The sequence below is a fragment of the Emys orbicularis genome, chromosome 10 (assembly GCF_028017835.1).
Source record: "Emys orbicularis isolate rEmyOrb1 chromosome 10, rEmyOrb1.hap1, whole genome shotgun sequence".
NCBI lineage: Eukaryota > Metazoa > Chordata > Testudines > Emydidae > Emys > Emys orbicularis.
This window is the reverse complement of record NC_088692.1, coordinates 2,803,500-2,822,193: the sequence shown is the minus strand read 5'-3', so window position 1 is coordinate 2,822,193 and position 18,694 is coordinate 2,803,500. Positions and strand designations below refer to the sequence as shown.

Below are 18,694 nucleotides of genomic sequence, written 5' to 3'. Positions count from 1 at the left end.
TGCCTCATTCCTATTTCTGTTCAAAGCGAAAATTAAAGAAGCTTCTTCCACGGTCAGTTTTACATATTACTGTTTTCTCTTCATCTGAAGCAACATGATTACTTTAGAACAATTTAAATGGGGGGGGGGGGAACCTTAGAATTATTCCACCGCTACAGCATCTTTTGAGGTATTAATTTATCAAACTTCAAAATATTTGCAGAGGTATGAAGCTATACTCCTTCAACACAGCTGTTTCAGATTTTAAATGGAGCAACAGATATCGTAGATGGAGTGATGTAAGAGTAATGAGGTGGTCTGCACCCATCCAAGGGATTTATATTTTCCAATATAATGGGTCAATTTTACAAAATAAGAACTGTACCATTAGCCGTGCGAATTTTACATGCTCATATCTTGCCAAAGAGGTCATCTGCAGACAGACATACAAACTACAGTATTTCCCTTGATCAAATCATGAAAACAATGACTGCCCTTCACATCATTCATGTTTAAAGTGTTAGTGGTCTGGTACCATCTAAAACCAAGTTTGATTTTTTTAGTACATTTTAGAAGTATGTTAAGGTGGTTTACAAACTACATGTACTGTTTCTAATTTATACCTGTGCTAACTTTAGTGGCATATGCTAGCAATACTGTATTAACATAGGCAGGAAGCAGGTGTTAGCAATGAAATACCCCTTCTCTGTTTATTGGACACTCATTCAAACGCTCGTTTAACTTTAAGACTTGCTTTTTATCTAAAAGTTCCTATTTTAGAAAAAGTGTCATTGGTCCCCTCAGAAGTGTTAGATACATCTGAACACCGTATTTACACAAAAGTCTGAGCCAAGTGATTTTTGGTGGATGAAACAAGCTTGCAACCTCTGAGCAAAAGAACATTTTCTGTCCTTCTGTAAATGTCACTGACTGCTTCCAAAATGGAATTAGTGACAGTGCATGACTTTATTTTTGTGGTTCTACTGGCGCTTTGTGCAACACAGTGAATCAGTCAATCCAAACTGTTCTTGTCCCTTTGCAAGGCAATTAACTTAATAAGAAAACAATTCATGCAAAGGAAAAAAGCCTCCACCTCACTTAAGTGGAGAAGTTGTGGCCTCACCCAGCTGGGTTATTTAAAAAGGGCTACATTTCCTGTGGGACTGTAAAAGTATAAGATGCACTATGATGTGCTTTTTTAGAGACAGGAATGTTTCATAAGTTTGAGAAGGTAACGTAAGTCTTAAAAACAAATACTTAATGGTTATTTTACCCAAGTCATTAGTGAAAATAATTCACCCTATAAAACAGTGTCACAAACAGACATTTGAAAATCTCCCTGGTCTTATTTGAGTCTGCACTAAGTGGTGGTTTAAACATGGTAATATTAGTAAATGTCAAGTGTGACCTTGCTTCCAGAGAAGTCTTGGTAACTATAGCAATGAAACAAACAACCAGCTATCAAGCACGCCTTAAGACAATGAGCCAGATGCAGAGAGGAATGATTTATTGAAACCAGTTAGTAAGCCATCACAAGTTTTGGACAACTTCATTATAATACAGTATAGTAGATCTACTGTGGCTCACTGTATTAATTTGTATTAGACTAGAGTAATTCCTAGAGCAATGGTTCTCAAATTTTTGTACTGGTGACCCCTTTCACATAGCAAGCCTCTGAGTGCGACCCCCCCTTATAAATTAAAAATACTTTTTTGTATATTTAACACCATTATAAATGCTGGAGGCAAAGCGGAGTTTGGGGTGGAAGTTGACAGCTCGTGACCCCCATGTAATAACCTCCCGACCCTCTGAGGGGTCCTGACCCCAGTTTGAGAACCCCTGTCCTAGAGGCCCCAGAGATCAAGATTCCATTATGTTACATGCCATATAGCTATAGTTACATAGTACTTAAGAGAATGTGGCCCCAATTCCCAAATGGGGTACCTAGATTCTACTGCAATATGAAAGACAGAGAGTCACTGATTTTAACCAAGTAAACCTTGTTTCCAGAAGTTATATACAACTTTAAAGTGTCCTACAAACAAAGTCTTTATTACAGGTCACTGTGCACAGGCAAGTTATGAAACATGTACTATAAAAACCAGCTTAATTTATTAAACGGTCAAATAGCCTATTACCACAAAAGTTCCCTTGTTCAGAATATGATTCGTATGTCCACTCCATCAGTAATACACCTAAAACCAATTCAAGTATCTAACAACAACAGTTGGCTTTAGTCAATCTCAAGTGAACTGCATTACTCTATTATGTAGAAACAGCTTGTTAGAACTTTCTCTCTAAATAGTTATTTTAGCAGATTAAAATCATTCCTATTTTAAGATTCTGTGAGTATGAGCTGGTATTAAAAATTTTTAGTTCTGAAACCACAGAATTCTTCTGTAGACCTGGCACTGTCTATAAGGGGACCGAGATCAGCTTAATGCTGCCACTCAGGGGTGTGGATTTTTCACACCCTGACCAACAGTGAAACTGACCTAATCTTCTAGTGTAGACCAGGCTTTATAAAATAGATTGAAGTTACCCTAGAATCTTCAAAAACTAGAGCGGTAGCTAAAGAATGACTCTGTTGGCTGAAAGGCTTTGGCCAGTCAGGCACTCTGATACGAAGTCCTTGTAACATTAACAAATGAAGGCTTATATCCTTCATGCCAAAATTTAGCCTTTTCAGCATCTTTTAAAAAAAGCAATAGAAGAATTGCACCTGTTTCTCAAATTGCAAGTGTTCATATTTATTAATAAATTTATAAAGCACTCCCAAAAGCACTCAGGGTGCTGAATAAGCATAAAGGCAACCTTAAAATTACAAAGTGGGTAAACAAAAAAAAAAGAACAATAATTTTGTTCAATAGTTATTGAAAGACATCTATCCTGAGCAGTCAACATTTCTAATAGCCGTAAGTCCTGGATCTTAGCTCATTTGTCTGCTGTACCAGAGAACAAAATACCTTGCACAGTGTCTACCCAATAATGGATTGTCAGTTGTAGAAAGTCTGCAAAACAACTATTTATCACCATCACTTTTTGACTAGCACATTTTAAACATTCCACTACAAGAGGCAGAAAATTTTTTACTGGAGAAAAAAATATTGTCAAGTGAAGGGAAATAGTAAAGACTTGACACTGAAAACTGAGGACATGTAAACTTATGAATAGCATTTTCTGCCAGCTATTGAGGGAACTAAAATAAGAACAGAGGCCAGGTCTGCTCTGGTAAAAAAAAAAAAAAAAAAAAAAAAAAAACTACAGTTGAGGAAAATGAACCTGTTAGTCCAAAACTTCACGAACAGAAGGTATATAAAAAGAGGGATGCATGTAGATAGTTGTAATGGTTGCACTCTACTCACTGCTACATGGCACCCACTTCTGGGGGTTAGCTCTGCTTGGTTCCGCGTCCCCTTTCTTCCCTTCCACCATTGCAGCTCTCCTCCCACCTCCTTCAAGGGAAGTCTTTCCAAGTCTCTCTGCACAAGCAGCGTCAGGCATTCCTCATGCCCCCTGCCCTATGTCATTCCTGCAGTGACTCAGGCAGCCTTCCCATTCACTGCCCCAAGCAATAGGACTCTGCAGTGGAGGGTAGGGGAACCCAGGCCTGCCCTCTATTCTGGGTTCCAGTCAAGGGCCTTACAAGGAGTAGTTAAGGTCTGGGTCCTCACCAACCTTACCGCTCTCTTGCCTGGACTACTTCCTGTTGCACTTCTTTACGCTCTTCCTTTGCCAACCTTCTTAGTCAGGCCCCTCTCTCAGGCCTACCAGGCGAAGGCTTCCTTCCTGCCACCCTCTCTCAGTGGTGCCCCAGCACTGCTCCAGTGCTTTAAGTGTAGCCAAGCCCTACACTTTTTTTCCCCCCCCTTTCTTTAAACATACACTAACCCTCTCTTTAGCACTAGAAGAGTCATATGAAGCAGATCCTTTGGAACGTTCCAGAAGAAATGCATATTTGAATGGCAGATGAAAAAGCTGCAGCAGTGCAGATAGTCACTCAGATTTACTATCATTAATATTAGGTTATTATTCTCACAGAAGCTATTCTTTTATCTATATGCATCCGAAGAAGTGGGTTGTAGCCCACGAAAGCTTATGCTCTAATAAATTTGTTAGTCTCTAAGGTGCCACAAGTACTCCTGTTATTTTTGCGGATACAGACTAACACGGCTGCTACTCTGAAACCTATTCTTTTATCAGTGTCTCAAGTCAAGTAAATCCAATACGTTCTCTCGCAGATTGTCAAAAGGGAGTTTGGCATATAGTGCCTTCTCTCCTCAAGAACTGTTAACCAAGAAGCGTCATTAACAGATTGACAGAGCAAGCCAGAGGTACTTCACCAGACAGTCTTAGGCTGTCCACACTACCACTTATGTTGGCAAAACTTGTGTCTCTCCGGGGTATGAATATTTCATCCCTCCAAGCGACAGTTACGCCAGCATGAGTGGTAGTGTGCATAGCACTATGTTGGCGGGAGAGCTTCCCCTGCAAACATAACTACCGCCACTCGTGGGGGGTGATTTAATTATGTTGACACTGTAAGCTCTCTAGGGTAGACATAGCCTTAAATTCTCTCTCCAGTTCCTATTGGGAGGAATTATGTAGGCTCCCTAGCAGATCTACAGTTAAGGCTGAATTGTTATCTACCTTTAAAAACAGGAGTAAATTCCCTCTGTAACTTGAAGTCTTTAAATCATGATTTGAGAATTTCAAAAACAACAAGGAGTCTGGTGGCACCTTAAAGACTAACAGATGCCACCAGACTCCTTGTTGTTTTTGTAGATACAGACTAACACGGCTACCCCGATACTTGAGAATTTCAGTAACTTAGCCAAAGGATATGGGTCTACAGGGGTGGGCCGGCAAGGTTCTGTGGCCTGCAATGTGTAGGAGATCAAAGTAGACAGTCATTATGGTCCCTTCTGGCCTTAAAGTCAGTCTATTTCACACTTGATTTAGTCTCCAAATTTAATCCTTTTCAGAGGAAATTCACCATAGCATCTTATTCATTGTTACTTTAATGCAAGGAATTGCTAAATTGTAGAAGATGAAGTATGTTAGATAAGCAGAAAGTCTTACCGCAAGAAGTAGATCCAAACTGAAATCACATAATCGATACACATTTTCCAAACATGAATAATTTAGGGTTTCTATTGCTTATAAATGCATTTTAATAGCACAACATGTATTATATTGCTTCAGTGCACTCAAATGGTCCTGAAAATAAGTGTATGCAGTATTGTTGAAGCCTTGTTGGTCCCAGGATATTGAGGGACAAAGTGGGAGAGGTGTTAACTGGCCATTTCACCTTGAAGGATCCCTTGAAATGTGTTAACTACTTATGCTAAACACTCTGTGCCACCTTGTATGTAGGTGTGACACTACATTTCCCAGACCTGAAGAGCTCTGTGTAAGCTTGAAAGTTGGTCTTCCTAACCAAAAGAAGTTGATCTAATAAACGACACTACCTCACCACCAGCACCCCCTTTGCCTCTGGAAATAAGTAGTTTTGCAGATATGAAGAAACTTATTCCACTCTGGTTTGGTGTTGAGAGGACAGCCTGGAAGGATAATCTGATATCAGGTATTCATGAGCTGTTCTGTTTGCTTACACAAGTAGCAGATTCAGAATTCCTACACAGCTATACATCTTAAGAGGCTGACCAATATCCTTCAAAACTAGCACACGTAACTAAAGTTTCATACTAAGGCTATGTCTACACTGCACTTTCGTTGGTAAAACGTTTGTCGCTCAGGAGTGTGAAAAAAAACAACAACAACACACACCTGACTGACAAAAGCTTTACTGACTAAAAGTGCTGCTGTGGACAGCACTTTGCTCTCCCACCGACAAAGCTACCGCCCCTCGGTGGGCGGTTTTATTTAGTTGTCAGGAGAGCTCTCTCCTGTGAACAAAGCGCAGCTAAACTGCATGCCTTACAGTGGCAAGGCTTTAGCGGCACGGCTGTGCTGCTGTAAGCTACGCAATGTAGGCATAGCCTAAGTACAACATACATCATAGTTTCAGGCAATACTGCTTCCTGTTCCTTGGACACTGACCAGTAACAGTGTTCCACATTGCCATATAGAAAACACATTCTATTAATTCCTTTTGCTACTAGCAGAAGAGTGATTTAGAGGCAATGAGCATCTGATGTCACTTAATAGCCACTTGTCAATTTAGTGATTCATGTTAGCATTAAACAGAATTTGCATAGATCTAGAGTTTGGCAATCATATGAATGGACTCAAGAGTGTCTGTTAAGGAAAATGAGATCTTCAGGATTTCAGACAGCTCCCCTAAACCATCTTTTACACAACGGAGGTCTAATTTCATTCTCATTCACTGAGCAGCACCTGAGCTCCATTTGGAGACAGCATGGAATATATACAAGTTAAAGGTTATATATTATACACACATTTTTAACCCAGTATTTGTGATATTGGTATTTATACCTGTGCTTGAGAAAATGCTCTCTTATGTTATCATATGGGCTGAGACTGAACATGGTTGAAAGTATACAGATTTAAAAAAGCAGCTAAGTGAACTTTATGGGCTAAAACCAGAACAGATTCTTCTTGCAGAAGTACACAGCTCTAATATAAAGACCTTTCCTCAAGACAAGCAGAAAGTTTGGTTATCAGTGAGTGGGTTTTTGTGCGTGTTTGAGATACTGGTCCCAGGATCCTCTATGTCAGCTTCAAGTCCTGTGCAAACAGATTTCTCCACTGGGCCATCAGCTAATGGAATGCTCAATGTAGACTAATTGCAAGACAATTTTTTCCATACACAAAACGAGCCTGCATCCTAATCTGCAGTTTCATACTATACAAATCAGAGTAGCAAAAGGGCAGTCCAAGGAGGACACCACTAGGTTTACATATAACAGAATGAAGGACCAGACTACCAAAATGCAGGCCCATGAACAGGCATTCTAGAACCAGCACCACCACCATCACAGATACATGCTCTTTCACTGAAGACATATGCACAGATACTAAGGGTTTGTCTACACTACACAGCTTTTAGCAACACAGCTATGTCGCTACAGCTGCGCTGCTAAAAGTCAGGCAGTGTAGCCGCTGTTTGTCGGCTCTCCTGCCGCCAAAAACTTCCACCCCCATTGAGCGGCATTTGTATTGTCGGAAGGAGAGCGCTCCTGCCGAGAACACGCTGTTCACACTGGCACTGGTCCTGACAAAACTTTTGTCTTTTTATTTGGGGGGGGGGGGGGAGGGTTAACACCTCTGAAAGACAAAAGTTGTGTCATCCAATTGCCAGTCTAGACATAGTCTTAGTTTTCAAAATACAGTGTAAAATACCAATGGAAGATTAATGCTCTTATCTGCCTCCCTCAAACAAAGTACATAATTCTGAATAAATAAAAGCAGTATTAAGGTGAATAGTAAGTGTTGATGTGCATGTTAAAAAATCATTAAGATTGAAAATACACTCCTAAATGTGTTCAGGCTACTAGTGAGTGGTAGCCTGAGTATCCAATTTCTGCATGATATTTAAGTACTGGAAATTAACTGCTTAACAGAACTGTGTATCATTATGGATGAAAAACTGATTTAGTCAGGAGTTACTCTTAAATATTGCTTGTTACAAAGTACTTGTAAGTAACACTAAATGCCAATTTAGATCAATAAAATGACAACATATTCCTGATTCCACCTTGTATCTTGACTGTCAAATGGCTTGGAGAACTACTACTGCTTTAGCATAATCATTTTTATCCTGGGTGTGAGCTATTAAAAGATACATTAGAACACTTCTGTTGAGTCAGCCTGATATCACATGTGCAGGATATTGAAACACACTCCACTTGTATAGGAGAGCTTGCACTAAGAGGAGAACTAAGTGGGATGCAGCTGCAGTAACTGTTGTCCCATCTCCTATAAGGCAGGTGGTTTGTGGTGCAATCTGGAAGGCAAGTTATTCAGATTTGCAGTCTGTATTCTTAGGCCTGGTCCCCACTAAGCCCCCACTTCGGACTAAGGTACGCAAATTCAGCTACGTTAATAACGTAGCTGAATTCGAAGTACCTTAGTCCGAACTTACCGCGGGTCCAGACGCGGCAGGCAGGCTCCCCCGTCGATGCCGCGTACTCCTCTCGCCAAGCTGGAGTACCGGCGTCGACGGCGAGCACTTCCGGGATCGATTTATCGCGTCTAAACCAGACGCGATAAATCGATCCCAGAACATTGATTGCCTGCCGCCGGACCCTCCGGTAAGTGTAGACGTACCCTAAGAGACCAAGACCATTATTTAATAATAGAGAACATCTCTGCCAATGCCAAGCAACACATGTACCTGTCAACCTAAAGTTTAAGATGTACATCTGATAAGATAATTTTCCAGGAAAACTAGTCTGATCCTGACACCTCCCAGTTTGAATTTGATGGTAAATGCATCCTAAAAACCACCAAGAGAATTACTGGGAACAGTAGTGATACAGATCCGTCTCTGGAATCAGGAAAGAAACCACAGTGATGAGTAACATTTATTAGACGTGAAGTCTAATAGTCTTAATAACTGCAAACCTGTTTCTCAAACTAAACAGCACATCCTTGAAAAACACCCTTATGAAATCATTTTTCAGGTGTGTGTAGGTAAAGTGCACATTTGTATTCGTATCACTTGAACAAACCTTCATATTGACATTACTTTCAGAATATAATTTGTTGAGATGATAATTACACTATAAAGCCAAGTTCTGACAACTACCCCAAACCTCATTTTTTCTTTAGGCACTACCATACTTCAAATCCTGGTTAGAGAGTCTATTGGTTCTGGACACAAAAATAATTAGTATTTTAACACTGAAGCAAGAGAACCCTTACAGTTACTTCTAACTTCACTTCAGGTTCTACCTGGCAGAATCAATGTCTGATCATGAGGAGTCAAGGGTAAAGAAACAAACAGTAATCTTAGCCACTATTTCATTGTCTCTTGAAACTCTTGAGAGAGAATATAGCAGAGTATTCGGAGTTTACAGAATTTTCTGCGTTTTACTTAAAATTAAATCATGATTGTCTATTCAGCTAAATAGAAGTGAAACTAAGAGCATACATTTGTCATTGTAGGACATGCAGAATACAGAAACCACTTATCTCAAAGGCTGGGGCCAACCTGGTATCCAAAACAAAGTAAATGCCAGGATGACAGAAAGATGGGCAATAATTTAATATGCAAATTCCATAACAGAAAATCTCAGTTTCATATATGATACCACCAATTAAAAGCTATACACTATCTTATGAGATTATGTATAACAAAATAAATCAAGCCATACAAATATCTAAAAGCCCTGCAAATATCTGAATTGGCAAAAATGAGACTATCGAGGTAAGGACTTCTGTAAATTATTAATTCTAAAAGAAGTTGAAAAATTCTATAATGATATACTGTCAGCTATGACTTGCAGATACAGTATGCAGCTAACCACATGAAAAACACAGATCCAATTCCCATCTGAGCTATGGCCAAAATGCCAACCTAAGCAAAATGTTGCTTGGGATCAGTTTCAAGGTCCTGGAGTTAAGGCTTCAGATTAAAGAGAAAGCGTTAACTTTAGTTGATTATTGTAACTTGATAAAGTCTTCAACTTTACTACTTCTTGCACATCTTGTATTGCCATTTCACCCTTAACTGTAGCAACACTGAGAACACAGCCACACAACGATGCCCTGGTAAACAAAGGCAATTAAATCAATAAGATATAAGTCAGTCTAGATGTGGTATTAAATTGTAATTCAGTTTCTTTGGAGAATTATTTTAATCAACTACAATAAGAAACAAAAATTGGTGGGTATATATAAAAACAAGGTGTTAGGCATTAGCCAGGAGTATTCCCATCTACAATTCCTGATTTAAATCCTCAGAGCAAAACACACAAATTCCATAGTGTTTTAGCATGCCAAATCTCAATGCATTCCAGACCATGGACACTAGACTACATTCTCAGTTTATTAGTAGAAAGATTAGCACAGGGAGGCAAACTGTAGCCAGCTGGCTCAGACGGATGTTCAATTTTTCTATTAACATGGAATCCAAGTCAGAGACTGTAAAGCTAAAGCTTTTACACATGCAACATTCTAGTAAAACTATCAAGTTTTAAAAACACGGGAAATTTTTAATGATGCACAGTTAGCCTGTGAAACTCATTGCCACTATAGGAAGGCCAAGAACTTAGTTGGATTCAAAAACAGGGTGGGCATTGATTGATATGGTAACAAGAACATCCAGAGTAATGCTAATGAAGATTAAAAATTTTGGAAGGGATGTAACACTTGCTTCAGAGCATAAAACATCCTCCTCTGAAGAGGGCTAAGGCGTTGCTTCCTGTAATGGCAGGTTATTTTATTATAGTTGTTGAGTAAGGAGTTACTTGCAACTTCCTCTGAAGTAGCTGGTACTGGCCACTATCAGATAATGAAATTAGAGGGGAGACCACTGATACCATCCAGTACGGCAATTTCTATGTCTCTTTCCTGAGCAGCATGTTAACACAATTTTTACTAACACCTTTTCACTTAGAGCATGGCTACTTGCAGATGTAGAGCGCTTTGAGTTAAACCAGCCTTCGTAGAACGCAGTAGGGAAAGCGCTGCCATCTGTCCACACTGACAGCTTCAAGCGCACTGGCATGGCCACCTTTGCGGCACTTGCAGCAGCATTGGGAGCGGTGCATTATGGGCAGCTATCCCAGCATGCAATGACTGCAACGTGTTTTTCAAATGGGGGGTGGAGAGGAGTGTGACAGGGAGTGTGTTGTGTGTATGTGGGGGGAGAGAGTGGGTTTTTGGGGGGCTGAGAGCATGTCAGCATGCTGTCTTGTAAGTTCAGACAGCATCAGACACCCACCCCCCTTCATCTCTCTCTCTCTCTCTCACACACCCACACACACAGCATTCCACACTAATGGTTGCTTTGTCTCAGAGCAGATAAGCAGCCGGCTGTCAGAAACGGAGCTTTCAAACGGCATATCCGCATTCCTACAGTGAATTCAAAACAATGAGAAGAGTGGCCACTTGACTAAAGGGGATTTATGGGACGTTTCTGGAAGCTGATCAGAGCGCAGTAATGCAACACCTTGTCAACAATGGCGCTCCAGCGGGGGCGCAGCAAACGTTATTCCTCTCGCCGAGGTGGAGTACCAGCAGCGCTCTAGCCGCAGAGTCCGAGCACTGTACGTGCCTTGACAGTATGGATGGGGAGTGAGCTAGTGCACCCGGGGCTGCTTTATTGCGCTGTAACTCGCAAGTGTAGCCAAGCCCTTAGAGCAGTTCCCCTCCTTTGCCCCTTTCCTCAATTATTTTAAAATACAGTAACTTGATATTTTGTTTTACAAACTAACCATGGCTCTTCAAGTTCTGTCCATCTCATGCAGAGTTACTCGTTTCCAGGGCTGCATTACTTGCAGCAAGCCATCAGTTAAAAATACTGAAAAATAAAGCATTCCACAAGAGTTAGGAGTGGTTGTTAGAGTACCAAAATGAAATGGGGAACCTAACACCATCCTCCAGTCTGAAGGATAATTACTGCAGAACATCTAAAACCAGGCAAATTAGTGATTTTGGTCTTCTGCTCCACTTAACTCTCCCCATCTCAATTATTTTCTCTCAGCTCCTTCAGGGCTTTTGTAATTCCATATCCCTCTTTCAATATATTTACAGGCATACTTCCTAGGTGTCACTTCTCTACTCTAATACAGTTTTTCCCTGTTGCTACTTTCACTACTCCAGTAAGTTGCTTCTTCTCTTGTACTCTTGTTTTACCCATCCTATATGTTTGACTCAAGAAGCAGAAACTAATCTCCCTTAACTTCCCACTAGGTTATCTTTACTTTGACCTAGTTAATTTTTCAAGTGACCACTCTGCTGCAGCACCAGAAGCTATTTCCTAGCCTAGAGGATGCCTGCAGCTGAAGTAGCACTATCAGAGCTCCAGCAGGGAGACAAAGTTGTAGATAAGAGAACAGATGCATTTCCAACAGAAAGAGATATGGTAGTTTTAGGGTAGTTTTAGGTAAGGAATACATACCACCATACTGACTGCAGGAAAGGCCTTTCATACCCCTGGAAAGATCAATTGTGTGGCTCCCTAGCTATCTTTGAAGAAAAGGCCATCTTTAGCACTAGCCAGCTAAAAGTAGACATTTTTCTTACAACAGTTGATTCCGCTGAAAAATGGATGACACTCAGATGGGTAAGGGGAAGTTGTACATACAACCACCAGATGTTATTTTTAAGAGAGTGTGGGAACATCTGCTCAAGAGGTAGTCTAGCCTTTTGTTGTCTTTTCACACAATCACCTTTTCTGCTAGGGTGTCATATAGCTGTTCCCTTTAAATAATGGCTTGAGGAAAATCTTAACATTTTAAGTCAGTCTTTAAAACGGTGTTTCCTAAGGTGTAGTGGGGTGGGGCACATAGTCAAGCCTCAATTTTTCTCCTCTCATATGTTATGGTTGTGGAGATATCTTTGAGTCACATTTTTTCAGGCCAACTGATGCAGTAACCTCTGTCAGAGTTCGCAAGGAGCCTGAAACAATAGCTTTAAGGTGTGAATTGCTCCATTCATTTGAAAGGGCATCCATTCAAATCCAAACAGTTTAAATATCAGCATTGTAACTTAATTCACAGCTTAACAAAGCACATAAAGCAAATGTTATATTATGAAGATTTCGACAATCTACTGAGTGACCACCCATTTTGAAGCCAGAAGTGGATGGGCTTGGGAGATACCACCACACACTTCCCCCCCTTCCCTCCCCATTCAAGAAGCAGCCCAGCAGGATATCTAAGATGCACCAAAGGAAAGCCAGGCCAGAGGAGTTCATAGACGTTCTCCTGTCGGGGGGTGGGAGTGCGGGGTGGGGGGGGGAGAAGGGGGTGTATTTCCACTTCACCATATTCTGTATTGTTATTGCAAACTTGTTTCACTTTCAGACAAACCTACAAGCGTGCAAACATCTAACATCCAGAGTTGAATGTCATTCCTTAAAGTACATTTAATCAAGAAGTCTGATATATGGCTATGACTATCACCACATGGAGGAGTTAAGGGGGTATGTGTGATTGGTTTCATTTCTCTAGAAGGGGGCTGAGCTTTAAAAGAAGTGGGCAACACTGCTTTAGAAATCCTGCATGCACACTGCAAGCTACAGAAATCACCTTCCCTATTACTGGAAAGTGGCAACTACATAATAGCACACTCGTCTCACCTGCTGTGCTAAATGAGGCACAAGGGTGATGTCTATTATTAAAGTATGTCAGACATCATAGTAAAAAAAGTCAGTTTTTGCTTCCACCTAATGCTATCACCACACACATTCTGCAGAAATAAGCAGATGTTTTCTTGGTGATTTTTCAGTCATTCCACTTAATATGGATTTAAAAAGGAATAAACACGAGTTTTCAGTAAACATTTATTTTCCCTGATCAGTGCTTTGCAACTCCCTAAACTGATAAGTCAGCAAAACATGCATGTTTATCGTTGGCAAGCATACCAATGCTAACTAAGAACTACATTTAGTTAACCCCAAGACTGTTGCTCAGATCTAAACTAAAGATGGAACTGTAGTTAACTCAGTCTGCCCTCATAATCCCTGGCTAAAGGTATAACCACTATGGCCAATGATCAAGTTACACTGTCCAAAGTGTGAAGTACTTTTTCCTTCCTTAATGTCCCCACTTCCATTTAATTCTTTATGCCATTTGAAAAACAGTGGTTTAATTCTCTTTGGAAAGAGTCCATGCTTGCAGCCCTGCACTCACGAGAAATCTACAATAGGAAAAGTCACTATGAGTGAGCAAAAAGCTGATAAGGAAAAGTTTCCATTTAAAGCGTACAAGGAATTATGGTAAACAGAACAAAATGTTAAGAAATATCTTGATAATTCCCTTTAACTTTGGACCTCATGACATGTTAATTTTCATAACTTTCATGTCATTTTCAACTTTTTTCCCTATGAGAAGTTATTCTGTACATTTGTTTATATTTTAACGAAGCCAGTGATTCCACTATTCCAGGCACAGACGATTAACACAGCAACAGGCTACCTGGCAGAGGAATGTGACTTATAATCATGCTTATATGGTTACCACACCCTGAGAATACCAGTAATGAAACAACTCTGATAGCTGCAGCTTCCATCGGACTCTAGCAATAAAAACATTTTTCAACTGCAGTAGTCAAAGATCACCTTCAAGGTTGAGACCTCTACTCCCGTACACATTGCTACATATAGTTAACAAGATTTCATGCACTCTTTCCACACATTTTCTAAAGTGAGAAGTTGGATACGGCATTTGTTGGCTCCAAGTAGCTATATATTATATATATATTTACAATAGCTCCAAGAAGCCCCATGTAAGATCAGGCCCATTGTTCTACGAACTGTACCAACACAAGATATGATTCCTACCTCAAAAAGCTAATATCTTAAGATGAGAAGTGAGATGAAGATGTGGGGCAGGGAAGTGAGAATGGAAGAGGTTTGAAATATCTCCATTTATTAATCATAAATAAAGAACCAGCTATCACTGTATCCCCCTCAAGCTATCATTAGTTGATATTTCTTATTTGTTTCATGTAGAAGTGGATCCTGAAGAGAAAGCACATAGCTCTAAGTACCCTGTAAAGAGTGAGGCAAAAGTTGAGCCTTGTTCCAGACCAACTTTTAGCTAGGAAAAGCAAAACTCGAACAAGAAATAAGTTACTCTAAAAGATACAAATCGATCTTAAAAGAACACTAAATCACATTTCAGTATATACAGATGACACCAAGTTATGCTTAGGTATGTGAAATTTATTGGCTCAGACCTTTTGGAAGGTCTTTGGCCTAAACAAAACAAAAAACTAAATTAGTGGCATTTATGCCTGGTGAAACTTACACTTTGGTTACTGCAGAGGCCTAACTTCTCTGCCAATTAAGACTGACCCTTCTTTGTGCAGTCTGAGCTTTCTTGAAAAATATCAAATAGAATTAAGAAGAGAGTAATTATAAACAAAATTTACCAAAAAATTAAGGAAATGAAAGTGAAAGAGTTAAACAAAATATGAAAAGGAAGTGTAGAATGCAAAGTGTTTTGTAGGAACTTTGTGTAGCCCAACTTATAAATCAAAGAACTGTACTGCCACATGTACAGCCAATCCAGGTGGTAAAAAAAAATTCCTTACATTTCTTTTTTTGCATCAGTGTAATATACCTCCAATAGATTAAAGTTTTTGCTTTCTGTGTTTATACATGTCAAATTATACTACTGAAACAATATACTGATTGGCCAAAATATACCTGAGAAGCAATATTTTATAGGAGCTAGCTTTAAACTCCTAGCACTGCTGAGATGGCAACATTTAATCACATCTAGGAAACATAGGACCCAGTGCACATTTTTTCTACTTTCTGTTTTATATTTATGTTAGCCAATCTCATAAATCACTGAACTGATAACAACATATGTGAAAAGAGCATAAAGTCCTAGACGATATGATAAAGAGTAGCATAAAAAAATAGAATTTCCACACCCCCAATTTCATGAAGCAGCATTTCCAAAGTCACTTTCAGTATCAATAAAGGAGGATAACAGCATATTCGTGTGGAACAACAGGAGATCAAGTGCTCCTGGTGTCCAGAAGAAATTAAGTTTCTTCAGTTACTAAAGTAGTGTAACAGCCACAGAATAGTTTCTGTACTAGAACTGCTGGAAACAGTGAGGTCATAGTGTATTCAAGATGCTGAGGATATCTGTTTGGCCTTGTTCATCAGTGGACCTGTCCCCTCCCATACATTTTACCAGACCAAATTCCGAGCTCTCTCTCTCTCTCTATATATATATCCTCAATATATGTTCCATTCTATGCATCCAAAGAGTGGGCTGTAGCCCACAAAAGCTTATGCTCAAATAAATGTGTTAGTCTCTAAGGTGCCACAAGGACTCCTGTTCTTTTTGCGGATACAGACTAACACGGCTGCTACTCTGAAACCTACTAAGGACAGTGTGCCCCAAGCTGTACTGAGACACAGTCACCTAAGGACGACTTCTCTAAAGCAAGTCCATCTCACAAAACGCCCTAGAGACAGTCTGTCACTGGGTCAGCTATGCAGAGCCCCCCGCCCCCCGGGCCGGGGAGCTGACCGCGGCAAAGGGCTGGCAAGCCCTAGTGCTCGGAAAGAAGGGGGGAGTCGATCGACCCGGGAGCAGCAGACCAGGTAAGGCGGTGTGGCTGAATTAAACAACCTATTTTGGCCAGGTCCGTGACCCCCCGCAACCCCGCCTCCTCCGGCGCAGCTGGCGAGTCACTGCCGCAGCGGGGCGAGCGAGTGCCCCGGGCAATGGTCCGGGCAGCTCAAAGGAGGACGACCCCCCCCCCTCAAAGGGGAGGGGGCGGGGCCAGACCCCTCCAAACGGAGCGCCAGCCGCCCGGGCTCTCGGAGGGGAGCGAGCGTCGCCGGAGGTTCCCGGGGGTCCGGCGCGCCTCCCGGGACAGGTTCCCGCCCCCGGGCAGGGTGAGGGGCTCCCGGGCTCTTACCGGCCCACGGTCTGGTTGGCCAGCAGCCGCATGCGGTTGAACTGCTTCTTCATGGCGGCGGCTCCTGTCTCTGCGCCTCCCGGGAAACGCTGCGGCCAGACCCGGCGTCGTCCCTGCTCCCCGCGGCAGCTCTAACCCCGAGCTCCGCTCTCCCACCGCACACCCAGCCGGCCGTCCCCCACCGGAAGCCACCGCCACTTCCGGCTCCGCCTTCCCCGTGAGGAGCGAGTCACGTGGGTGCCAGCGTCATGTGACCCAGTCGCCTGCCTTGTGGACAACATCCGGGCCCTGAGGCAGGGAGGGGGCGAAAAGACCCGGATGGGGGCCACCTGGGGGGCCGTTGCCCTGCGCACTGAGGCCCGGATGTTGGCATCACGCGGTGATCGGGGAGCCATTTTGTGCCCCTTCGACCTGAGGCCGCGGTGTCCTGCTCAGCAGCCGGGGCAGCCTGAGCCCTGCCTGGGGCAGCGCGCCGAGCCCTGCAGGCGGGGCCAGGTGCTGTGGCGTCCGGCCAGCCCTCAGCTCCTAAGGTGTCAGCCAAGGAGCAGGGGGAGCCGCAGAGGAGTCGCTTACCCCAGCGTGTGGGGCGGGGCAGCTGTGTGCCCCCTTCCTCTCCGGGTCACCCTGGGTTCCCTCCTCTTTGGGGCCTTGCGCCGCCCCTGCTTGGCTGCGAGTTTCCTTTCAGGCCACCCAGCCTACGCGTCCCTGGGGATTTCACCAATGAGGGTCTGTTTTCTTAGCCACCCCGACTCACTCCTCTTCCTGATGTCATCATTCATGATCATTAATAATAACAAGCACCTTCATGTGTCGGGGGTATTTTTTGCTGCTTTTTGCGGCACTCAGCAACTCTCAATTTTCTTGTAGAGAGATGGAAAAATAATGGATGCCCCTTGTAACAAGGGACTGTTGGCAACCCTAAGTAGCTTTTAGCAGGGTGCAGTAATGCTATAGAACAGGCTTCTGCAGGAAGGGAATGTGAGACAGAACATAATGACTGTGGAGTGCAGTTTGGCCGGGACACTAGGGCTCAAGACTTGCCAGAAGTGCAATCTTTAATATCCACAAGTGTTTACCAGCTTATTTTACACCCTAAAATTGCACCACTCTCTAACAGTACTTGCTCTAACCAAACAAATGCATTAGCTTTAGTACTGACCTAGAGAGAAGCCTACGTACTGAAACACCAACATCACTTCTTTCTGCACATTGGGTTTCTCTGGTGTGTTATCTTTCATTAAGAATCTATATTTAAAAAAATAGAAAAGTAAACAGCCTTATGCCGCAAAAGTAGAAATCTAGTATAATATATTTGTGCAGTAGTATTCCTCTGTGGCTCTCAAAAAGATTATAGGTATTCAACAGCTATTGATGAAATCCTGTGAAACAGGCAAATATCTCAATTTTACAGATCAGGACATAGAGCAAGACACAGACAGAGCTGAAAGCACAAACCATGATGACTGCTTGCTTTCCAAGCCATCCTGTCCTTTAGCCACAAAACCACTGTTCTCCTAGGTGACATTATTTTATTATTTGTGTTACAGTAGTGTTTAGAGGCACCAGCTGAGACCAGGGCACCATTGTGCTCCTTACTGTAGTACGAGGGTTTACAATCTAACAACAAGAAACACAAAAGGTGTAAGTGGAAACAGAGTGGGAAGTGGCTTGCTCAAGTTACCCTGCAGGTCAGGAGCAATACTGGAATAGACCAGGTCTCCTTATTCCCATTCCAGTGCCTTATTCACTGGAAAAAGAACAGGAGTACTTGTGGCACCTTAGAGACTAACAAATTTATTAGAGCATAAGCTTTTGTGGGCTACAACCCACTTCCACAAGTGGGTTGTAGCCCACGAAAGCTTATGCTCTAATAAATTTGTTAGTCTCTAAGGTGCCACAAGTACTCCTGTTCTTTTTGCGGATACAGACTAACACGGCTGCTACTCTGAAACCTGTCATTATTCACTGGACCACTTTGAAGCCCAAATACCAAGTGAATTGTGAATAGGCAGGTAATTTTTTAAAATTTAGAGACTGTACTGTCCCCCTGCAGGATACAAGTAAATCCCATTGATGTGAAGTGTAGATAGATTCCCAGCACAAAGTCACTTGTAATCAATTGAAGTTACTTGTATATCGTGTAAGGAGAACCATGCCCTATGGAGGTAAA

The 18,694-nt window shown here is 41.9% G+C and overlaps 1 protein-coding gene across 4 annotated transcripts in view; it reads right to left on the bottom strand.

Annotated features, from left to right (window-relative positions):
- Positions 1-16,677, bottom strand: part of ARHGAP17 (Rho GTPase activating protein 17) — a 68,871-nt gene extending 52,194 nt beyond the window's left edge. For all 4 annotated transcript variants that reach the window (XM_065411799.1, XM_065411800.1, XM_065411802.1 and 1 more), the window contains exon 1: positions 16,525-16,677. In XM_065411799.1, the coding sequence (XP_065267871.1) occupies positions 16,525-16,577 (53 nt within the window). In that variant the 5' untranslated portion in view covers positions 16,578-16,677. The remainder of the gene's footprint in view (positions 1-16,524) is intronic.
- Between the last annotated feature and the right edge of the window lie 2,017 nt (positions 16,678-18,694).